Source organism: Phocoena phocoena, chromosome 8 (assembly GCF_963924675.1).
Source record: "Phocoena phocoena chromosome 8, mPhoPho1.1, whole genome shotgun sequence".
Lineage (NCBI taxonomy): Eukaryota > Metazoa > Chordata > Mammalia > Artiodactyla > Phocoenidae > Phocoena > Phocoena phocoena.
Window position 1 is genome coordinate 46939874 of NC_089226.1, and position 26280 is coordinate 46966153.

The 26280-nt window shown below is 35.1% G+C and overlaps 1 protein-coding gene across 2 annotated transcripts in view; it reads right to left on the reverse strand.

Annotated features, from left to right (window-relative positions):
• Positions 1-2694: 2694 nt before the first annotated feature.
• The window catches only part of HIKESHI (heat shock protein nuclear import factor hikeshi), a 32456-nt gene continuing 8870 nt past the window's right edge, over positions 2695-26280 (reverse strand). Inside the window, exons 3-5 of one of the 2 annotated variants that reach the window (XM_065882407.1) lie at positions 9784-9935; positions 3970-4088; positions 2695-3034 (exon numbers count right to left, since the gene is read on the reverse strand). In XM_065882407.1, the coding sequence (XP_065738479.1) occupies positions 2980-3034; positions 3970-4088; positions 9784-9935 (326 nt within the window). In that variant the 3' untranslated portion in view covers positions 2695-2979. The remainder of the gene's footprint in view (positions 3035-3969; positions 4089-9783; positions 9936-26280) is intronic. The other variant, XM_065882408.1, reaches the window with a different exon arrangement.

Sequence of the window (26280 nt, forward strand, 5' to 3'; positions counted from 1 at the left end):
ATCCTCTTTTCAACAAAATTATTGGCTGTCAGTTTTCAATTAATTCTTCATGTATTGCATTTTGACAATACAAGAACCAAAACGTAATAAGGTAGAACCTATTAGACATGTACTTGAAATCTAGAATCAGCATTTACAAGATGGATATGTTCCCGGTTCATACATGACAACTCAAGTATAGTTAGTTAAATTCAGAAGACAATGCCCTTATCAGGTACAAATATCATGAAACTATGAAACACATATTTGAGCTTGCTATTTTCTCATTATTTAACATTCTAATAAAGTCCCTTACTATCCTTTTTTTTTGTTTAGTAAATTATTCAAAAAGTGACTCAGAAGCATTTTTAAAAGTGGATCCATTGGGCACAGATGGTAAATGGTGTTACTATTTTTCCCAGTATACTAAATACAGATATCGGCTGAGACTATTTCTTGCCTTTGGATATTTTTCACTCATGTTCATATCTTGTCTCCTCTGACCACTATGATTTTGCCTTTCCCATATTGAGGCATAATAAAACTGTTAAGATGTCTTTTTTGCCTAAACTCTCTTGAGTTTCCTTCACTTTATGGAAAAAATGATAATAGGAAAAATTAAGTTTGGCATTCTCCAAATTTTAATAAATTCAAAACTATTCTAAAAGCCCTTTTTAAAAATCAAACTTAAAAGAAAAAGAGATTGACAAATCCAGAGTTTAGCCTTCCTAGGTTAAACTGTGTGCAAGTAAAATTTGTTAATAAAATGCTTCAATGTGCCTTTGTCCCTTCAAGCTGCTATAACGAAATACCACAGACTCACATAATCAACTGAAATTTGTTTCTTACAGTTCTGGAGGCTGGAAGCCCAAGATCATGGTGTCAGCATGGTCAGCTGAGGGCCCTCTTCCAGGTCACAGAGGTCTCCGTATATCCTCACATGGCAGAAGGGACAGACCTTTAGGAGAAAATTGGTCTCCTAGGAGTTTAAAAGAATAGATATTAAATCTTTTACGGTGAAATTTGACTCTGAACCTGCTAAATTCCACTGCAGAAGACTTAATAGTTGTTCCTTTAAACTCCTGAGACAAATTTCCTCCCAAAGTCTCCTTCTAATATTTGAGCTTTCCTCATACCATTAGCCCCAGTCTTCATTATTGTAAAAACTGGAACTTTACTCCAGGTCAACAAAATACTTCTGCTATAATCATTATAGCACTGTCAGCAGAACCAACATCACCAAGGGAGGAACAAATGCTGGAGTTATTCTCACTGTACTGGTTATTTTCTCCAAGATTTTCCAGACGTCTATGAAGGAACTAAGCTCCACTGAGAATGTGCCCACCACAAGGAAACAATTATTGGCTTACTCCTGTTGTAATAAAATAGAGATAAAAATCTATATTCCTGATATTATCTATAACTCACCAGGAATTCCAACAACAATCAGACTTTTGCCCACCTCCTACACCCAAACCTATCTTGGGTGTATAGGATAATTAAGAGGCTTTCTGATATTTAAAGCCCTTTTCTCTCCAGTGTAGCATGTATCCTTTAGAAGGGTAACAAGAGACTTCCAAAATGAAGTAGGTACTGGCTGCTCAGGAGAGCTCTCAGAAGTGATAACTGAACCTCTTTATGCATACTGTGCAAGACTACTACTCCAGCAGCAAGAATACAATTAGAAAAGTGGTCCAAATTTTGCCTCATCCTCTGCTGTGAAAGCCCAACAAACCAGTTTAAATATACTACCCAGGGGACTTCCCTGGTGGTGCAGTGGTTAAAAATCCGCCTGCCAATGCAGGGGACATGGGTTCGAGCCCTGGTCCGGGAAGATCTAACATGCCGCGGAGCAACTAAGCCCGTGTGCCACAACTACTGAGCCTGTGCTCTAGAGCCCACAAGCCACAACTACTGAAGCCGGCACACCTAGAGCCCATGCTCTACAACAAGAGAAGCCACCACAATGAGAAGCCCGTGCACCGCAACTAGAGAAAGTCCGTGCGCAGCAACAAAGACCCAACGCAGCCATAATTAATTAATTAATTTTTAAAAAAAACCACTACCCAGGACTGTCATGAACAATCACACTGTCTTTATATCCTCTTGGCAAGCCAAGGGACACTTTGTTTTTAGTTAATACTTCCTGTTGTATCTCTATAAAGATCATTGGACAGATGAGATCCTTGGGGTTTCTGGTCAATGGGCATCACCAGTAAAAGTCAAAGGGCTCCCTTTGAATGAGACACAAAGGCTTTACCTTCATACAAAGAAGTAATGAATCCTATAGTCTATACACAAATGTGTAACATTACCAATATTAAACAAAACCTGATCAGTATTATGGCAATTTTGTTAATAAAAAACATATGAATTTGCAAATATAAAAAGTGACAACAAATCTGTTAATTGAAAAAACTTTTTTTTTTTTTGACCGCACCACGCAGCCTGTGGGATCTTAGCTCCCCAACCAGGGATAGAGCCCAGGCTACGGCAGTGAAAGCGCCTAGTCCTAACCACTGGCCTGCCAGGGAATTCCTCTGAAAAAACTTTTAATCTAAAGAAATACTAACTGAAAATAATTTCTCCATATGTAAAAATGTATATTTGATATGTTTTTCCAAAAGTCCCCAAATTTTGATATAGTTGATTTTAAGTTAACTATTCTAGCAAACCACTGTAAATATAAATGAAAGATTATAAATGCAATGCATGTGGCACAATATTGTGACTATGCTTTATTTTTAAGTAAAAAATGAATCATAGCCAAAACAAAATGTTTTGCCTCTGAATATTTCCAGCTTAAGGGAAAAAAGTCATTAATGATGAACATTTTTTCAGTGTTTTTAATATTTATAAAGATTTTAATTAACCTTCATAGTCACTAAGCAGTTTTTAAACTTGGGTTTCATGATCCTTTTGACTTCATGCTTTCAAATAGAATGATTATCTTCAAAACATGACAAATTTCAGAATCCATTAAAAATTATTTTATTCAAATTATGTTTTCCAAAAGAGAGGGTTCTGTGCTAGTCGTCTTTGAAAGTTTTCATACCTACAAAAGAAAAACATATTTATAAGAAATTTAATTAGAATCTTTCATAATGTGACAAATGACTCATCAAAAAGCAAATAACTTTACATGTCATTTCTAAAATGCTAAGATTAAAAACTTAGAAAGTTAAAAGTTAATCTGGGAGTTTAATTATTAATTTATAACAGACAGCAAGCATAGTGATTTAACTGGCTGTATCAGAAAGCACAAATCATAATAAATTTTATTAATTTTTTTATCTTTTGCAAATCTGAGAGCTAGAAGGGACCTAAGAAAAAATGAAATCTAACTCCTTCTCCCTCGTTTCATAGATGAGAATAATTTTCTCAAGGTCACATAGCTACATTATTACAAAGCTCAAACCTAATACATTCTAGTACAATCCATGCTATACCATGCTACCACTTCTCAGCAAACTCTCCTTATGTATCTCGCCAACACTGGGATATTCAAAGTGAAAAGAAATATCTATAAAACAGAAACATAGAAAAGCTGAAGAAATAGATTCATGTACAGGGTGCAGTATAAACCACTCTGATGTTTCATACATGTTTATTTTAGATCAAGACTTTCTACTAGTGAAAAAAAAAGTTCATTGATATTTCAAACCTCATATACAGTACTTACAATTCAAAATATAAAAAAATGTACAGCCCTTAATTGTGGTCCCTAAAACATAAGCAATTTTATTTTCCTGTCTTTATAAAGCCAAAATGGCTACTATATAACAAAATATTATTTGGGGTAAAAATTATTCCTAATGTGAACTCTAAAATACATACTTTTTAATTGCATGCAAATGTTAATGTATTCTGATGTCCACAATAAAAGAATATGTTTAAATGTCAAAGAAGAAATACATTCACAAGCAAAAAACACACATCTTTTGTAGGCTACTAGAAGCCTTAATATGAGAGCTACAAAATGCCCCATACCATTTCAGAACCACATTTGCCGGAATGAACATTTCAGATGGACTTGGTGTCATCTGGGCCTGAGAGACAGCAAATGATGAAGCAAAATTGTAGAAGTTGTCTAACATCTTTTGTGTGAACTAAAAGTTAATAATAAATAGATTAATGGATTATACTAAACACTCCATTTATACCTTAATATTTTTAATTTAAAATGTTGTCATATTAACTTGGTTTAAGGACTGTGAGTTCTGAGACAATCTAATGCTGAACATTAAGGCAAGTCATAAAATGACATTATGCCACAAAATCATAACAATCTGCCTTTAGTACTTTCTTTATATCTCAAAGAATTTCTATGATTATCAAATATTTTAAAGTTTATAACATATTCAGTTTGGGAAAAAAAAAGAAAAAATGTTTTTTCATCCAAAATATCTTCTTTTATCTCCACCTTTGGAGATGCCCCTCTCCTCAAATACCACCCTCATCAAATCAACCTATTTTCTCATATAAAATAGTAACCATATCCAAGAAGTCTTTTTCTTACCAGAAAGATAAAAACTTAAGTATAAAAAAGGAACAACTGGTTACTCACAATCAATTACAAAGAAGAGAAAGGTAACACTATTTCATTTCTATTTCCTGGTCTGTTCGTTCTCACTGACCCTCAAATGGGCAAATCCACTAACATCCTCCAAGACTCCTTTGTAGAAGCAAGAAGTAAACTGATTCACATTTCTTGAGAATCAAATGGGTTTAAGCACTAAACCCCAAAATTAATGAACTACTAACGATAATACTACCTTTTATTCACTCAAAAATAATCTTCCCAACATCACTTTCTCCAAAACACAAAACTAGCCATGAAGGTTCTTGCTGTCTCTTTTCTACATGGAAGAAACATCTTATTAGGGTTTTTGTTTATTTAATAATATCGAGGTAGTTTAGTCCAAGAGACTCTACTGTTAAGGTACTTGAACCAATATCAGAGTTGAACCAATAAGATCACTAACTAAAAGATCAGTACCAGGAGAAAAAAAATCAACAGCAACCCTCCATACAAGCAAGAAAAAATTTTAAATGTAACTTTAAGAAGATCCAATTCATGACAGAAACAAAGTCTGTAAGATACCTAGGGGAAATGCTAAGACAAGCTAATAGTAAGACTTTTGTGGAAAATATTTTAAGACTGTCTTGAGAGATAAGAAAGAAAACAAATGAAAGGACTTATATACCATGTCGAGTGGAAAGATACAATATGTTCACGGATGGGAATACTTAATGTGATAAAGGCACATTAAACCTATAAATCCAATGTTATTTTCAACTAAATTCCAACAAGATTTTTCATGGCACTTGACAAGCTGATACTAAAATTATTATGAAAAATACCTAAGCCTATTTTGATGACTAGGAGGAGGGACTTGGCCTTCCAGATATTAAGATTTTTCCTGGCAGAGGAACAGACAAATTAACTGGAATAAAAGAGAAAGCCCAGGAACAAACCTAAGCATATGCGACACATGATATATAACAAAGATGCTATTATTCACAATAAAAAAAAATGTGGACTAACTATTCATTTAATGGGACTAGAACAACTAGTTTTCCATAGGGGGGAAAATGACTTTAGATCCCTTCCCATACCACACACAAACACAATTCAAAAAGTAAAACGTTAAAAGCCTTAAGAACTATAAGAGAACGTAACATCTTTACATATCAGCATAGGGAAGAATTTCTCAAATACAAAAAACCCACAAATCATAAAGGAAACAACTGATAAAACTTGTCTACAGAAAAATGTCTGTATGCAAAAGACACCATAAACAATACTAAAAGACAAGGTAGGGGAAAAAATTCACAACATATACAACAAAGGATTATTATCCAGAACGCATAAAGGCCTTTTCCCAAAAAGCTAAAATTAAAAAGTGCCAAAATTAATACAACAGAAAATTGGGGAAAATTATATAAACAGTCAAGTCCTATAAAAGAAAATACAAATGCAGGCCAAAAATCTGAAAAAATGCTCAACTTCACCAACAGTCCAAAAAAAACCCCAAAACAATAGTAATATTCTAATTTCACCTATCAAGTTTGGCAAAAATTTAAGGTCTGATAAATATTACTAAGAATGTATAAAAACATCTACCATTGGAAATGGAAAAACAAACTGCGGCTCATTCGTACATATGACATATGACAATTAAAACAAACTAAATCGATTCTATGTATCAACACAGATAAATCTTTAAAAATAATGCTGAGTGAACAACAGTAAGTTGTAGAAGTTTGTGCAGTATGATACAAACATTTATATCCATTTTAAAAACATACGAAAGGGTAAATAACAAGAAGTAAAAATAGAAGAACCAGAAAAAAAGGGATTCAACACAGAAGAGAAATAAAAGGAATTTCTGGAGTAATGGTGAAAGAAAACCATACCTTAACAACAGCTATGCAACAGACCCAGAGAATAATCAGTCCACAGTGGAACAAAAAAGAGAGTTCCAAGAGAAATGTTTCCAAGACAAATTTTAAATTGCTATATTTAAATATATTGAATGGGAATTTACAATTGGCAGAATTTGGGCATAAATTATTAGAAATGGAAATACAGAAATCCATGCAAAGGAAAAAAATGAGAAATTTATTAACCAGGATAAATGAAAAGTTATACAGAACAAGAAATATAATCATACCACTACACATGGCTCAGTTCTGAAAAACATTTACCAGGTCATAATACTGAAAACTTTGAATACTAACTTAATGAAAATCTATACTGGAAAGGTGGGGAGAAAAGATATCTGTGTATTTTGGAGAACAGAGGATTAAGAGAGCTAAATCATGTTATGTATCGGTAAGTCAATGGAAAATACCTGTAATAAATAAATTAATAAAGAAAGATTAAGCAAGTTTCTTCTGACACATGGAAATAAATACAAGGAGAAGGAGGGAAAAAAAATGAGGGGGAGGTTGAAAGTGACTGCTGCTGAGAGGCAGAATAAAGCAGAATATAAAAGGTATAATAGAGGACAGCTGTTTTACATGTAAAACTATTTGACTTTCTAAACCATGTACTACTGATAAAAACTAAAGTGAAGTAAGAATAACTAAGCATAAATTAGAAACACATTTAAACACACATACAAATAGTACTATACGTGTTTTGTGAACAAATATGAAATTTTTTTTTAAGTACTGAAATACAGATAGGAAAGATATATAAAGTTAGAAGAGTAGCTACCTGGAGAGGAAAGGGAAGAAGAGAAGCAGAGAGCAGTGGGCTGTATCTGTAACACTTTATATAATTTTTTAATTAGTAGCAAATATAGCAAAATGTTAACAGTTAAATCTAGGTGGAAGACATATGGAAGTCTTCAAATATACCCCACTATAAAGAGAGCTCTGTAAGGATGGGTATTATTTTATTTTGTCTACCTACTTTTATCTGTTTGTTCTTAAAAAATGCCTCGCACACAATAGGTATACAATAAGTATTTGTGGAATGCACTTTTCTATATATTAAAATATTTCATAATAAAACATTTAATAAAAAAAATATGCTTCATTAAAAAGCTCAAATAACTTATTATAGAGTAAAAAGTCTTCTTGCCCCTCCCCAGGGATAACATCACTTTGTCATGTATTTTCCAGACATTTTTCAAATACAATCTATATGGGACACTATAAGTATTGTTTTACAACTTGCTTTTTTCAGTATAGTTTATTTTTTAAATTACTGACAAAATTTTTAACACCCAGATTCTGCCATTCTTTAATTTGGCCCATTCTCAAGAGATCATATGACAAGTCGGCGCTTAAATTCATGGCCACAATCTTCAAAAATGTGCTTCCTAGCAAGCCCAAAAGGTTTCCCTAGTCCATTCACCCTCCTCCTCTCCTAGAGGACTTGTTTAATAATCCTTTTGGTTTAGATTTCCAATACTTCTTTTCCCCTCAATCTTAGCTGATGACCTTGCTTCCTATTTCACTGAGCAAAGAGAAGGAATTAAGAGAGAACTTGCACAACTTCTCATCAGCACATTTACCAACCTCCTGTGTCTGTCTGTGCCCATATATCCATTACTATAAACACTGTCCATTATCCTATCGAAAACCTCCCAATACGGTCTTATTTCCTACTCAAGGACACCACTTTCACAAGCCTCCCCACTCTCCTGCATCATCAATTTTTCTCTCATTAATGCTTCATTCCTGTCAAACATGATATAATATCTCCGATTAAAAACAGAAAGAAAAAAAAATTCCTTGTCCCCATAGCCCCCTCAAGCAACCAGACCATTCACCTGCTGTCCTTTATGACAACACTCGTCAAGAGTCATCTATATTCACTGTTTCCATTTCTTCCTCTCCAATTCACTCAACCTTGCTGCAAACACCCTTTCCACCTCTATGAACTCTTGTCAAAATCTTTAATAACTTTTACCTTGCTGAATCCAATGGTTAATTCTTAGCCTTCATCTTACTTGACCCATCAGCAGTGAATACTATTAATCACTTCTTCCTTCTTAAAATTCAGCCTTCGCTTGGCTTCCAAAACAGCACTTTTGGGGTCTCCTCCTACTTCAGGCTGCTCCTTTCATTTCTCCTTATCTCTTAAGCGTCTCAACTTTGAAATGGCCCCAAGCTCTGTCACTGGCCAATTTTTCTATTTACAGTTACTTCTCAGTGATCACATCCCCTTCCCAACTTTAAATACCACCTCTACACTGATGAATCCCAAATTTTTACTTCTCTTGAACTCTAAGCTTGTCTTCCCCAGCTGGATATCTAACAGGCATCCCAAACATAGTACAATCAAAATACAACTCCTGATTCCACTCCCAGCCCATACTTGTTCTTTTCACAATATTCCTGTGTTCTTGTTCCTGGATCCAACACCCTTGGAGCCATAGTTGATGTCTCTATCTCAGACCTCACATGTGATCCACACCATGAAACACTATTGGCCCCATCTTCAAATTATCTCCAGAAATCAACTACTTTTCATCACCTCCATTTCTACTTCCCCATACTTCCTGGTTCAAGTCATTAAAACCTCTCACCTAGATTTTCACAAGAGCCTCCTAACTGATCTTCCTCCTTTCCTCTCTGCCTCACTACAGTTTCTCTCCAAAGATGCAAAAGTGATCCTTTAAAAATGTAAGTTAGATCATATTACTCTCCTGCTCAAAACTCTCTTATGTTTTCTCTTCCAAACAGAATATAAGCCAAAGTCTTTACAAAAGCCAATGAGGTCACATATGATTTATCCTGCAGCCACGTCCCCCATCATCTCCAACCTCATTTCCCATCTCTCACCCTTGTTCACTCTACCCCAGACACAAAGTTTCACTTTATTCTTCAAACATAACAGGGCCTCTGTAATAGCTATAACTCTGCCTAGATCATTCTCCCCTTCAGGCCTCTGCCAGACAGGTTAAAAGTCAACCCTTATGGAATTGTGTCACTTTAAGCTCCACGAGGACAAGGATCTTGCTCATCAGGTTTACAACTGTATACTCACAGCCTAGCATACTAATTGTGGGAGGAAAAGAGGTAAAGTTAATATTTAAACCCATTTTAAAAAATCACTTTGAGCTATTTTATCACTATAAAAACTTAAGTCTCATCAAAGCATTTATAAATTTTAAAATACCTATAGAGAGGAAGACAAACTGAAAATATACATGGAAGCCAATAACTTATATCATATGTGTTTACCTTCATTTTTACATGAATTCTACCACCAAGCTAATTTCTAAAGTACAGAATGTGATTTTAAAATTATTTTAGAAAATAATGAAATGTACATTCCATTACCTGAGTAAATGAGTCAACTGAAGACACAGCAGCATTACCTACAGGAGTCTGCTGAGCCAGACTGTCCAATAATTCCACTGAAATTCCAATCTGAGCAACAGATGGAGTTCGGACAATATTCATGGCTCCAAAAGGGTGCTGGCTTCCTTCTCCTGAAAAAAATTAACATGTGCCACATATTTTAAATTTAACTTGTATACACACAAATTCCTTTATAAATATGTGGGGCTTCCCTGGTGGCGCAGTGGTTGAGAGTCTGCCTGCCGATGCAGGGGACGCGGGTTCGTGCCCCGGTCCGGGAAGATCCCACATGCCGTGGTGCAGCTGCGCCCGTGAGCCATGGCCGCTGAGCCTGCGCGTCCGGAGCCTGTGCTCCGCAACAGGAGAGGCCACAACAGTGAGAGGCCCGCGTACCGCAAAAAATAAATTAAAAAAAAATATATATATAAATATGTGAAGAACCTTGATTTATATGCACTAAAAAGTTCTGTTACATGAAAGTTTGTCTCTTCTCAGATAAATGTAAAAGGATGCCTAGCTTTTACCATATTAACAAATAATTAAGAAAACCGAAGTTTTCCTCACCAGAAAAATAGCTATTACTTTTCTAAAACTTACAAAATTATTGCAGCTAGAAATGGAAATTAAGAGAAAAATAAATAAATGAGCATTAATTAGATAACAGATTCTCAATGCTAACTCTGAGGGAAGGATATTTTTAAAAATTTTTAGAATTAGTTTTAATATTTTCTGATTATTCCACTAAAGAAAGAGATTTCATTGCCATTAATACTGATAACGACATGGCATATTTTACTAAATGTCATAAATCACCCCACTCAACCCCTGATGATCTGTTATCAAATAGGCAATAAAGAAATTTGCAGCTTATTCAGAAAATAGTAATTTTCGCCTTTACAATATATTTATTTACAAGTAAAATATATAATACATCATAAATATATAAAATATATCAAATGTATATTTGATATATCTGAGCCTCTAAGTGTCAGCTAACTTATACATGAAAAAATATACCAGTTTTATTAATCCACATAAGACATAATCAGAAAAGTTAGTCTAAGAAAAAAAAAATCATACAATGAATAGATTTTTGGTTTATCTGCTCTTTTTATATGACTATGTCTAAACAAATACTACAGAACTCTAGGACAACACACATCCCTAATAACTAGAACACTTACTGCAAGTATCAAGACTCATTAAATTTTCAAGCATATGAATACAAACATAACTGTATTTTTCTGTGCTTTAAAAATACACACACTTCACTAAACATGACTGGTTTAAGATATTTTTGGTATTTTTAAATTATTTGTTTTACTTAATTTCCACATATTTGTGAATTTTCCAGGTTTACTTCTGTTACTTCTAATTTCTATCAATGTGGCTGGAGAACATACTTTGCATGATTTCAATCCTTTAAAATACACTAAGACTTGTTTTGTGGCCTAACATACAGCTATTCAAGGAAATGTTCCATAGGCACTTGAGAAGAATGTATATCCTGCTTTTGTTGCATGGAATGTTCTACATAAGTCTATTAGGTCTAGTTGGCTTATAGTGTTTTTCAAGTCTTCTGTTTCCTTGATGATCCTCTGTCTAGTTGTTCTGTCCATATTGAAAGTAAGGTATTGAAGTTTCCAACTATTATTGTTGAACTGATTATTTCTCCTTTCAACTCTATTTCTGCTTCATGAGGCTCTATTAGGTACACAAAAGTTTGTAATTGTATCTTTTTGATAGAGTGACACTTTGGTTTCAGTTTGCATAATTTTTTTCATCCTTTACTTTCAACCAATTTTTATCTTTGAATCAACAGCTATATCATGTTTTTTAATCCATTCTGAAAATCTCTACCTTTTAATTGAAGGGCTGAATTTCATGTTAAATAGATATGTGCCAGTGTACCATTTTAATTCCCTTATCATTTCCTTTACTATATATATATTTTTTATTATAGTCTTTAAATGGTTGCACTGGGGATTACAATTAACATCTTAAAATAGAACAACTCTAGTTTGGATTAATACCAATTTAATTTCAATAGTATATAAAAACTTTGCTCCTATGTAACTGCTTCTCTCCCTTATATTGTTATTGTCACTAATTACATCTTTATACCTAGTATGCACATAAGCAGACTTAAGAGTTTTTGTTTTATGCCATTGTCTTTTATATCACATAGGAAAAAAAGCAAAGTTACAAAGTATGTATTAAGGCTTTCATAATTACCTGTATAGTCACCTTTAGCTGTGTTCTTTTTTACTTAACATGAATTCGAATTACTATCCCAGGTCCTCTCATTTCAGCCTGAAGGACTCCCTTTAGCATTTCCAATAGGGTAAGTCCTCTAGCCACTATTCCAATTTCTGTTTATCTGGGAATGTCTTCATTTCTCCATTTCTGATGGCTAGATAATTCTTGATTGACCTTTTTTCTTTCAGTACTTTAAATATGTCATCCCACTGCCTCTGGTCTAAATGTTTCTGATGAGAAATCAGCCATAATCTAGTAAGAACCCTTGTATGTGATGAGCTGCTTCTCCTGCCACTTTCAAGATGCTCTGTCTTTGGCAGTTTATCATGTCTTGGAGTGAAGTTTATCCTACTCGAGTTTGTTGAGCTACTTAAGTGTGTAGATTAATGTTTTTCATCAAATTTAGAGTTTTAGGGCAATTATTTCTTCAAATATTCTTTCTACCCCTTCTCTCTTCTTCTTCTGGGACTCCCATTATGCATATGTTGGCATGCCTGATGGTGTCTCACAGGTCTCTAAGGCTCTGTTCATTTTTCATTCTTTTTCCTTTCTGCTCTTCAAATTAGGTATTTTACCTATCTTCAAATTCACTGATTCTTTTTTGCACCTACTCAAATCTGCTTCTGAAACCCTCTAGTCAAATTTTCATTTCAGTTACTGTACTTTTCCACTCCGTAACTTATTTCCTTTAAAATTTTTTTCTATTGGTATCTTCTATTTGATGATACATCATTCTCCTGATTTCCTTTAGCTCTTCAAGAATATTTGAGAAAGCTTCCTTAAAGTCTTTGACTATTAAGTCCAATGTCTATACTTCTTAGAAACAGTTTCTATTCATTTCTTCTGTGAAAGGGCCTTGTTTCTTGCATGCTTCATAGCATCTTGTTGAAAACTGGATATTGAATAATGTGGCAACTCCAGCAATCAGATATTTCACCTCTCCTTAGGGTTTATTGCTACTGTTCATTGTGGTTGTTTCCTTGTTTAATGATTTTTCTGAACTAATACTATAAAGTCTGTATTTTTTGTCATTTGTGACCACTGAAGTCTCTGTTCTATTAGGTTAGTGGTTAGCTAGTGAATGGAAAGAGATTTCCTTAGAAGCCTGGAACCAAAAAATTCTCCCAGTGTTTGCAGGTGGGCTTTGTGTGTTGAGACATGCCTTCAATGCTCACGCCTTCGGGCTTCCCTTGTGGTGCAGTGGTTAAGAACCCGCCTGCCAGTGCAGGGGACACGGGTTTGAGCCCTGGTCCGGGAAGATCCCGCATGCCACGGAGCAACTAAGCCCGTGTGCCACAACTACTGAAGCCCACATGCCGCAACTACTGAAGGCTGCACGCCTAGAGCCTGTGCTCTGCAACAAGAGAAGCCACTGCAATGAGAAGCCCAAGGACCACTACAAGGAGTAGCACCCGCTCGCCACAACTAGAGAAAGCCCCTGCACAGCAACAAAGACCCAACGCAGCCATAAATAAATAAATAAATAAATTTATTTTAAAAAATACTCATGCCTTCAAGGTCAGCCAGCAGGAAGAGCTTAGGACCTTCTTAGGTCTTTCCCAAGCATGTGCACAGCCCTGGACACCGATGTGGTCTTTTAGATTCCCAGGAATCTCCAGGAGAATTTCAAAACCCTTGTTCCCCAAAGTATCTTATTCCCAGCCTTTCCTTCCAAGCTTTTTGGTTAGTCTGTTATTTGCCCCAACTGTTGTCACTGCCTCAGGCAGCAGTGACTAATACATTTACCTGTAAACATTTTTGACAAACATATGCAGAAAGTCATTTTAGCAGTGGAAGAGTTCCAAGTTAAAAAAGATAAAGGTGAGCCTTTTAAATCAGTCTTCCAGGGAACCACAGAACAAAACAAGTTAATTACAATTAATTGTGAATAAGGTCCATTCTACTCCCTCTGGTAGCAGTACCAGTACCAAGAACATGGTCTGTTATTTTCAAGGCTGCCACTGAGCTGAGGGACAAGGGTTGGGAGCAGGGTAGATTAACTACCACAAAGCTCACCGTTCTTATAGAGATTCAGTATTTTTTCTTGATTAAATGTCCCTCTGGTTGCGACAAGCCTTTGGTTAGTTTCCAGAGTCCTGAAAAAGTTGATTCTGAGAGTTTTTGCCAGTTTTTGCTGTTGTTGCTTTTATGGAGGGATGAACTTCTGGAGTTCCTTACTCCATCCTTTCCATTGTTTTAAGCCGAGAATTATGCTAAGTCCAGCAAATGTACTGCTATTTGCCTGTATAACAGGCTCCAATGATCTCAATCAAGGAAAGTAGTGTCAATACAACCTACTACTGCCTTAGTTGTAACTACCCAGAGAGTAATCGGCCCAAGCAGAAAGCCCTGTCATCTCTAACCTCCATCCTTTATCACATACAAGCTCTTGGCAAATAAGTGAAGCCCTAAGGAAAACTCTCTAAGATCTGTTGTAAAAACTGGGGCTAAGGAAATATTCTGACTCTTTCATTTTAAAGCTCTCTGGGACTAAGACAACTTAAGATGGGAAAAACAAAAAATCCCTCAGTCTTCAGTAATCTTTAATCTATATTTTCAAAGAAATCCACTGTGCAGTTAAACCATTCCTTTAGTCAATCTTATTCTCAAAACGGGCTTGACACAGTAATTGGTACCTTCCAAGTACAAAGGTTCTTGTTTGCAAACCATAAAATATTGGAAAGAAACATTGGAACATAATGTACAAACTTAAAGTGAGTGTTTAATTTTGGATATGAATTCTTGACAGCCAAAGTAAAAAGAAAAACATGATCAGTTACACTGAGTCTTATAACCAAAAAATTAAAAAACAAAAACAGCAGGGAAAGTAAAACATCTGACCTGGTCTTTATAAAAAAACATACATTACAAAAAGTTCTCAGTAACATTCCAATAGTAAAAGAAGCAGCAAATCTTTTAAGGTTGTTTCTCAAAGTATCCCTCTTCACTAGACTAACACAACTCAGAGGAGAAAATCCTATAGGAAACTAGTGCTTTACTGTCAGTATACAAGGAAAAGCAGTCATCATCATTTACTATCTGGGTGTGACTCTTTTTAAAACTATATACACTTCCTTTCACAAAAAATGTTCAAAAGAATGAAGAGATATTAAAAAACTTTATTAGAATTTTAGTAAGTACTAAAGTACAGCAAACTCAAACATCCATTCCAGATTTCCCACATTTGCCTGGTTTTAAGTTATAAATAGCCAAAATGGGCCACGTTCTCTGAATACAACTGTTCCTCAAGTGTCACTAATAAATGTGGATCTCTAATAGATTCAAGCTTATCATCAATTCTGGTCTTTCTTCTGGCAGTTGCATTGTCAAAGTGCAATACTTGAAACCTTGAAATTTTGAAACTTTTAATGGCTCATGATTTATTGAAGAAAGAATGGCCATCTTCTTTGATCTGTAATTTGCAAAACATTGTCATTTTTAGACTTATAAACATTATTTAGAATAATCAATCCAATTAGTTTCATTCATTTCTACATTATCTTCTCATCACCTTTGTATACACACCCACTTTCAGCAATATCCACTTACAAACTGTATCCAAATTTGGAGACCAAACGTAAGAGATGAAAGAATACCAGCACACATCCTTTTACCACATGTCCAAGATTTTGTCACAAAATACTACGTGATTAATTCCTCCTTGCTGGATGACTAAATGGATAAGAATACCATACTTTCTTTTGGCCCTTAGAAATATACTGTTCAATCATCAATTTTTTTATTTGAGAAAATTCACCTAAGAGACCATCATCTGAAGATTCAATCTTGAGATTTTGCTTATATGATCAACTTCACCACCATCATGATTGTAGAATGCTGCTATCTGCCTCATTGTATTCATTTTCTTTAATAAATTTATTTATTTATCTTTGGCTGTGTTGGGTCTTTGTTGGCGTGCACAGGCTTTCTCTAGTTGCGGAAAGTGGGTACTACTCTTCGTTGTGGTGTGCAGGTTTCTCACTGCAGTGGCTTCTCTTGTTGCAGAGCATGGGCTCTAGGCACGCAGGCTTCAGTACTTGTGGCACACGGGCTCAGTAGTTGTGGCTCGCGGGCTCTAGAGCACAGGCTCAGTAGTTGTGGTTCACGGGCTTAGTTGCTCCGCATGCATGTGAGATCTTCCCAGACCAGGGCTCCAACCCGTGTCCCCTGAATTGGCAGGCAGATTCTTAACCACTGTGCCACCAGGGAAGTCCCTGTATTCATTTTCTGATTCACACAAAATTGTGAAACTTGTTCCCCTGTCAATTTTCTTCTCTTTGCCATCATGAACAAAATATGAAAAATTATTAATTCCTAATTCTGTCCAATAAAAGCAAAAAGCAGACAATGAAGATGGTATCTCCAGTCTCCTTTTATACTTCTTGAAACATGACATAATCCTTTGGACAATGCAATATGAAAACCATAGGATAAGGCAATAGCAAACTAAGGTGCACATGCTAAATCTGGCCCATAACCTGTTTTTGTATGACCTAGGATAGGTCATACAATAGTTTTCACATTTTTAAGGTTGTTTAAAGAAGAATATGTCACAGAGACCATATGTAGTATACAAAGCCTAGAATATTTACTATCTTAAGCTTTACAAAAATGTTTGCCAACCTCTGCTTCAAGTAATTCCATCATTTTTCCTTTTTCTTATTGTTTCAGCCTTTCTTTTCTTCCATAGTTGAGAATTAATGAGAAACGATGAAATAATTCCTTGGATGAAACAGCAAAATGTTTCAAGATATAGACAAAATAAGATCACTAATATCCTCAAAAGCACATTAAATTTATAAAATGGTCCAGTGGACCCATATGGTAACTGCAAGATAGAATGAGTTTAAAAAATATATAAGTAAATGTTTTCTCTGGAAGACCTCTACAGAAGAATAAAACTCATGAAATATCAATCTTTCTAAGCCCCCAAAAAGAAACCAAAAAACTAAAAGTGAGTCCACTGGTTAAGATACTTTTGGTGTGCACAGCAGCAGGGATGAAGACTAAAGAAAACTGTTATGCCAAAAATAAGCAATTCACTATGAAGTGGCATTTGAACATGACATATGCTAAAAAGCTACAGAAAAACAACTTAATTATGTCTGCTGAAAATCCTCTTAGTATTGAATATATTTAGAAATCATATATATGTATATATATCCTTAAAACCGCTGCTTTATTTCTATTGATAGCCTGACAAGCCTGAAATTACATTTTTTACTCATGCATATTCTAAGAGCTATGTGACTTCCAAAGGTCTATCAATAATAAGTACTTTAAACCAGACAAAAATAACTTACCTGACATTGTAATATGTCTAGAATTTGTTTGTCTGAAATGTATTTAAACTATCAATATTTACCGAGTATCTAAAGTCCATCACTGTGCTCTATACACTCTAAAGAACACAAGGTAAAAGATACATAAACAGTCCGTACTCTCAAGGAGCTTACACTCTAATAAGTCAGTAACAATTACTTAACCTTTCTGAATAGATTTCATTATCCGGGTGATTTTTAAGATCCCTCGTACAGCTGTCTTTCTATGATTTTATAAAAACGTAATAACCATTCCTTGAGCACCAACTACGTGCCAGGCACTATTATGCATTTTGCATTATCTCTAATGCTCCGCAAAACACATGCACTGTAGGTATTATTATCCCCGTTTTACCTGGATTCTCTTCTAAGGCTTAAAGAACTTGGTCAAGACTACCCAGCTAGTCATGAGTACCACTGGGATTCAAACGGGTCTAGCAAACTCCAAGGTTGATGCTCATTCCCATCCATTATCCTACCTGTTTACACCAAATTCTGTAGTATGAACTCTTAACTGCTTTTTATTCATTACTTACTTCACAATAAGCCATTCAAGAAAGGAAATCAAGAAACATCAGGAAGTAAAAGGTTCCCATTCTGGCTCTAGTTCCACCGCATGCAAAAAGACTAATCGTAGTATCTTGAGGTGTTGTTTTGTCCTTTCTAATCCCCTTGACAAGCTCAACCCAATCTTAAAATGAAAACTAGAATAAGTTTAAAAGTTTCTTCTTGGCAACTGAGCTAGATGAAATGAGAGACTGTATATGTCATGTGTAGAAGCCAAAGCAATGACATTAAAATATGGCAGCAAACCCAAAAAGAAAAGAGCAGAACTATAAAGAAGAAAGTTAAGTGATGATTTATGACAAACTCTAATTTTAACATTTCTTAAAAATTCCTTTTTGGTGCTAAGCCTTCTTTTCATAGATATTTTTAATGTCACTGCCATGAAAGACAAAGAAAGGCTGAGCAATGTGTCAGATTAAAGACTAAAGAAGTGTGACAATTAAATGCAACATACAATACTGACTGGATCCTAGATGGAGGGAGCAGGAAACTGCTATAAAAGGCATTATTGGGAAAACTGGCAAAACTTTAATGTAGAATGTATATCAGACAAGGTATTGTATTAATGTTAAATTTGTTGAATTTGATCATTATACTGTGATTATAAAAGAATATCCTTGTTCTAGGAAATGTATGCTGATGTATTTAGGAGTAAGGGGGTATGATATCTACAACTTATTCTCAAAAGTTTCAGGAAAAAAAAAATATCCAAAGAATGATAAAGAGTAACGAAATTAATGAATATGGGAGAATATAAAAAATTCTTTACACTATTCTTGTAATTTTTCTCTAATTTTAAAATTATTTCAAAATAAAGTTGCTCTCATTCCCTAATGCAAAAATTTTTTTAAGTATCAGAAGTGATACTTTTAGAATTTCATTCCAAATTAACACTACCTCACAGTAGGGCCCTGGCCAAAAAAATAAAAAACAAAAAACAAAAAAAAAGGTAAAACCCCACCATAAGGTGCATAGTTCAGGTGCCTAAAACACAAAGTATCAGCCTTTTCTCATAACAAGAGTATTCTACAAAGCTCTACTGCATTCATTACTCTATTTTATTCATATAAATATATAATCCCTCTTTATAGCACAGGAAATTTAATCAACTATTTCTTTTTCTTCTACTAAGTACAATCACATACTAAAGTGCTAAAGACACACAAAAAAGTATTTAAGTTCCACATAAGTGTTTTTATTATATCTGACCTAATGTCCTACTCCCCCACCTGCTCTTCCAATCTTGGCCTCTTCCGTTGCCCATTCTCCACATAATTCTCCACTGTAGATGTCACTGGAATTCTCCCTGACTGAGGCATTGAGCCATTTCCTCATTGTATCTTGAAACACTTTAAAATAGTTAACCTACAGAGAAAAGGAAGGTTTTAAGTTGAACTTAAGTATGTGTATGAAAGAATATGTGGATGTGGCTTAAACAAACTCTTCAAATAGGATATGAACTCTACAAATAATTACCTTTGACAGACATATGCATATAAACATGTATAAATATGAATAATATAAATTCTTTCAGTTACATATTTTTGGTAAAAGAAACTGCTTCCACCTTCCAAGTTCAGAATTAAAAATTTAAACCTTAATTTAAAAGATAGTGTGCTCATGTTCACATTACCTGGCATCTCATTATTCATATATAACAGGTTTTAACAGATGTTTAAGTTATAAGTCAACACCAGCACTCAGCTGACCTACTATATGAATGCTGAGTTTTTTTGTGCATCTTACAGTTTAATAATGCTACTAAGGCTGGATATCAACTTCAGAACTCAGGTAAGACATTTTAAGAAAAACTTTCCAAAATTACTGTGAAAAAAATTCAAAAAGTACTGTGAGACCTGATAATACTTAATATCATAGAACTAGAAAGAAATACTAAAATTATGTGGAAAATGAGTTTCTAATTCTAATTACAGATACCTTTTGTGTTAACGAGATGGACATACATCAAAAATGGACATACATCAAAAAAGCAGCCTATCTCCCAAAAGACTTCATTAAGAAAATGAAAGATGCAGTCCACTGAGAAAATTCCCAGTACAAACCATGAAATGTTTCTCTGGATGAGATTAAGACAAAGCAAAGGTGAGCAAATAATCCTTTTGCCTCTGCTATTCAACTCTGAAGGATGTGAAAATTCTGAACTTTGGGGAAAAAATGTAGAGTATTTATAACAGATCTTTTGGCTTCCTATTACACATATCTGATTCTCCCACATGCTACTAAGAGATGCAATGTTTAACTTCAGTATGAAGATGATGAGAATGGAGATAAATATTTTTAATTCAAAATAAATTACCAAAATGTGATTTTTGCCCTAAAGTTTTCATTGTTATATTCAGAATTTCACTAAGTGGGCTGACATAGCAAGGAAAAGTGGAGATGACACGCTATAAAAATGACCAAATCCAGGTTCATAGTTGTCAAATACAGATGTTTATTTTGTTAATATTAATTCATGGTACAGTGTAAAAAGTTAACGATTCATATAATAATCCATAGAGGAACCACTAAAAAAAATGCAAAGGTAAAAGTAAAAACCCAATAGAAGAAATATGGATTTTAAAAATACTCGATCCAAAAGAAGGTGGAAAAAAAAACCCAAGATAAAAACTTAAACCTAACCATATCAGTAACACTGAATATTAATGGTCTAACCACCTCATTTAAAAGGCAAAGACAGAGGTCCAAAAAAAAGGCAGCACCTAACTATACACTGTTTACAAGAGATACATAGATTTATCTCAAAGTAAAAATACAGGAAAAATATAGCATGTGAACACTGGAGAGAAAGAACCCTGGAGAAGCTACATAAATTTTAGACAAAGTAGACTTCAAGACAGAAGCATTACCATAATAAAGGGTATTTCATATTGATGAAAGGCAATTCATTTTCAATCTTAGACACGCATAAAACAGAGGAAGAGAGAACAACTGTTATGTTTCTTTTCTTTTTCTTGCCTCACTGCACCCTTACTACTTCTATCCAACATGATGCTCAAAGGTCTGGGCAGTGCAATAAGGCAATAAAAAGAAATAAAAGACATAAAATTTGGCAAAAAATTGGAAAGAGAGTCTTTCCAATCTATGAAAGTCTTTTTCATAGATGTTATGATCATCTATATAGAAAATTCTAGGATGCAACTAGAACTATTAATAAGGGGGTTTAGCAAGATATTCAGTGTGTTACCCTTTCCTTCATCCTCCAGGATACAAAGTCAATATACAAAAATCAATTGTATGACAACACCAAATGCTAGCAAAGTATTTAATTTCTCTGAAATCCAGTCTCTTGAAAACCAGAAGCTAATAATAAAGATTAAATAGATAATACACATGAAAGCCTAGTACAATGCATTGCATGAGCAGATATTCAATGTTACCCTTTCCTTCATCCTTCAAACATTATAAAATCTTCCTAATTGTCTGCTCTGGCTCTAATCTCAACAAGATTCTCCAACCCATCCTAGACAATGATTTTACTAAAACATCATTTTTTAAAATATCATTCTCTTGCTCAAACACATGCCTACCAGAAAAAAAGTAAACCCCCCATAGCATAACCAGCACACAACAGCTCCACTTTACCTTTAAACCTTACCCCTTGCCCCACATGTCCCAAATAGAAGTCTATCAAGCTACCTTTAAAAGTCTCCTCCTCGGGACTTCCCTGGTGGCGCAGTGGTTGAGAATCCGCCTGCCAGTGCAGGGCACATGGGTTCGAGCCCTGGTCCAGGAAGATCCCACATGCCGCGGAGCAACTAGGCCCGTGTGCCACAACTACTGAGCCTGCACGCCTAGAGCCCCTGCTCTGCAACAAAGAGAAGCCACCGTAATGAGAAGCCTGTGCACTGCAATGAAGAGTGGCCCCCACTCGCCGCAACTAGAGAAAGCCCGCGCACAATAATGAAGACCCAAAGCAGCCAACAATAAATAATAAATAAATAAATATTTAAAAAAAAAAAAAGTCTCCTCCTCACTGTCACTTGAAGGTGCAGTGTATACTACTACTTTCATGACTGATGATTTCCAAATGCAATTCCCATCCTCCCACTTCCATCCCATCCAAACCTATTCATACTTCAGGTTCATGCTCCAGTCTAATCTTCTATAGAGCCACTTTCAATTATCTCAGCTCAGTAACCTGCTTCCTTTGAATACTGTCTTGGAGTGATCTTAATATTCATACACAGATACAGAGACCCTAAATGAAAGTAATCATCAATTTGAAATATATGTGCTAAGAATGAAGTTGATATACAACAAAGTCTTTACATAAGCAAGTACTTTTTTCTTCTGTAACTTGTTTAATGGAAATGTAATTTCTAGTATATTTCCCAAGCATTCACAATGTAAACAGACAACTTAAAAATCATGATATAGCAAAAGACATATAGTTACCCACTTTTTAAAATATAAGTTCCATACAAACAAATTTTAATTTTGTTAATATTCCCTTTTATGTGCTAATTTGAGTTTGCATACAATTTCTGTAAAGCAAAGAATCTCTTTATATAATACTCCCAGTATTTCATGATTTTTACTAAGTTTTTGATTAAATGTCTCTTCCACACTAAACAGCAAGCACAGCATCTAAAGATAAAAATTGCAAGAGACTCATTTAAACTTCCCCAAGTCTCTAACCACCAAACTGTATCTAAGCTTGTGCCTTTTATTTATTTACTTTTTTTAGGATTTCTAGATCCCACGGAGGGAGGAAGGAAGAAGGGAAGTTTCTTCTTGTTTCTTAACATCAAACCCTCCCTTCTATATTTTCAAGTTTAGTCCCATCCTAATTCTCAACCATCACCCCAGATTGTTCCATCATCAGCCGAAAAGTATATTCATCGTATAACTCCTTTTCAAAACCCAAGAGTTACAAAGAATCTTCTCTCAAACAAAATAAAACTCACAGTAACTTGTTTTAAGATGTCCTACCAACTGCAATTCTCTCAAGAGAGCAGTCCTGACCCTCTCTGACCAAAACCTTTCTGCGCAAAATTAAGAAATCTGTTCACGAACCAGCAGAAAACCAAACACTGCCAAAGTTTAACATGAAATTTGCTTCACTTCAACTAACCGTCTACCCTCCCTACTCCCATAAATTTCTTCTAGATTTCTTACTTAATAAATTCTCAGTTCAATCACAACTGCCTAAAGTTACTTCAGCAAGTCTCTCTTCCACCCTGATGTGCTAGTTAGCTAGGTTTGCTCAATGTAATAAAACTTATAAAGGGCATCTCAAAGGTTCAAAAATATAAATCCATTACAAGTCCACCTATTCTTATATTTCAATAATACAAAATTCCCTAATATGAATAAAAAGTCTAATCTTCTCTATATAAATTAAGAATTCTAATACTTTAAACATCCGAAAAGCGCATTGTCCAAACACACTAGGAAAGAACCACCCAAAACATTTTAACAGCATTTTATCATTTGTTTAATGTTGATAATCAATAAGTCTCTAAATATTTTAAGCTGTTTTTCCTTTAATAAAGCATTGTGCTTTACTCATTAAAAATACTGCCTTGAAATTGCATTTTGTTTTCATAGATAAAAGCTATCAAAAGCCATGTTATAATGGAAATGATGAGAAATTATTTTTTTAAAGGCAGGAGAATAAAAGAATTACTTTTTTCATAATGGAAATAAATCCATTTTCCCATAATGGATTACATATCACTCTGGGACTGGATTTTGGACTGTTTTAGCTAACTCCACAGAAAATATGTCACTGAGTAATTATTATTGTTAAAGTTTTGGTTAGAGCAACTGTATTAACTCATTTTTGATTGCTGAATTTTCTCCAGATTGGATGAGATAACACAATAAGGAAATGTCTGGGTTTTTATGATCTCAGAATGTTATGCCCACTGCCCCCAACCTTTTGGGTGTCACAAAGAAAAGGGAAAAGACAGCCAAAGGCAGTGCAAAAATGACAGAAGAAAGCACTTTTCACTATTTCCAAGGCATCTCCTTCACAGAATATAGTGATGATCATAAATGAAAAAGAGATGTTGCACCCCTTTCCCTACTCAAAATGTTGGCAAAGCTAGAGCAAAGAGAAGAGAAGGTAAGGTAAGGTAAGGACAATTAAATTGACAATTTAATTAGTATGTCTCCAAAAACAACCAGTGGGTCCTGGTATACTAGATGGTGGCCAATATTAACCTTAATCAATGCATATGAGTCTGGGTACAAAATAAGCCTGCACTGTCCAACTATGCAAAGGTTAATAGTTGGCTGGCTACTAGCCTATTGCTATACAAACAAAACCCACCACTTTATGTTTAAGGCATTGCTATCGTGTTCCAAAGGTTCCTCACACCCAAACCAAAAATCTCTCTCTCTTGTCCCAAGTTAGTTGCTCCTCCGCCTATACTGCTTATTACTATTAATATCTACCAGTACCCATTTAATTTTCTAGCATGCTTTCCAACTAGTAATTTGATTAAAAAACTGTATAACGGTATCTATTTCCATTTCTCTTTCATTTTTAAATCAATATATATTCATATAAACATCTATATATTACTTTCTCTTTTCAACAAATGGTGTTGGAACAGTTTGATATCCACTTGCAAAAAAAAAAAATTCGAACTTCAATCCACACCTCGCACTAAATACGAAAATTCATTCAAATTGGACCCCAGATACAAATGTAAAATCTAAAACTAAAACCATCTAGGAGAACACTTTTGTAACCTTGGGTTAGGCAAAGATTTCTTAGACACAACACTAAAAGCATAATCCAGAGAAGAACAAACTGAAAAACTGAACTTCACTGAAATTAAAAACATGCTCTAAGTAAATCAACTATACTTCAATAAAATATTTTTAAAAAGATGCAAGGGAACAAATCAATATACAAGATGTCTGCAGAAAAACAAAACAAAAAACCACACAAAAACATATGCTCTATAAAAGACATAAAGAGAAAAGACATAAAGAGAAAAGACAATCCAAAAACTAGAAAAACATGTCAAATCACATATCTTATAAATAACTTGTATCAAGAATACATAGAGGGCTTCCCTGGTGGCGCAGTGGTTGAGAGTCCGCCTGCCGATGCAGGGGACACAGGTTCGTGCCCCGGTCTGGGAAGATCCCACATGCTGTGGAGCGGCTAGGCCCGTGAGCCATGGCCACTAAGCCTGCGTGTCCAGAGCCTGTGCTCCGCAACAGAAGAGGCCACAACAGTGAGAGGCCCACGTACTGCAAAAAAAAAAAAAGAATACATAGAGAACTCTCAAAACTCAGTAAGCGGGGACTTCCCTGGTGGCACAGTGGTTAAGAATCTGCCTACCAATGCAGGGAACACAGGTTCGATCCCTGGTCCAGGAAGATCCCACACACCGTGGAGCAACTGAGCCCATGTGCCACAACTACCGAGCCTGTGCTCTAGAACCTGCAAGCCACAACTACTAAAGCCCGTGTGCCCTGGAGCCTGTGTGCTGCAACTACTGAAGCCCACATGTTCTAGGGCCCATGTGCCGCAACTACTGAGCCCGCAGGCCTAGAGCCCGTGCTCCACAATGAGAAGCCACCGCAATGAGAAGCTTGTGCACCACAACGAAGAGTAGCCCCGGCTTGCAGCAACTAGACAAAGCCCGCGAGCAGCAACGAAGACCTAGCGCAGCCAAAAAAATAAAATAAAAAAATAAACTCAATAAGAAAACGCAATTTAAAGAAAATGGCAAAAGATGTGAATAAACACTTCACCAAGGAAGATACAGAGAAAGCAAATAAGCACTTCAAAAACTAAAATGCTCAGTATCATTAGTCATTAGGGAAATGCAAATTTAAAACCTAATGGGATACCACTATACATCTATTAGAACATGTAAAACTGACCGTGTGTTGACAAGGACAGGGAGGAAGTGGAACTTTCATATACTGCAGACTGAAATGTAAAATGGAACCACCACGTTGCAAAATAGTTTGGCAGTTTCTTAAAAAGTTTAACACAGAAGTACCAGCCATTCCACTCTCAAATATTTATCTAAGAGAAATGAAACCATATGTCCATACAGACTTATACACAAATGTTCACAGCGGCTTTATTTTTATGAGCCCAAAACTGAAACAATCCAAATGTCCATCAACAGGTGAATGGATACACAAATGGTGGTATACCACACAACTACCCAACAATAAATAGGAAATAATTACTATTGTAGTGAGTCATACTACAACATGGATGACTGTAAAAGTTATCATGCTGAGTTAAAGAAAACCCTAGAAAATGCAAACTGTTTTATAGTGACAGAAAGCAGATCAGTAGTTTCCTGGGGTGGAGGAAGAGATA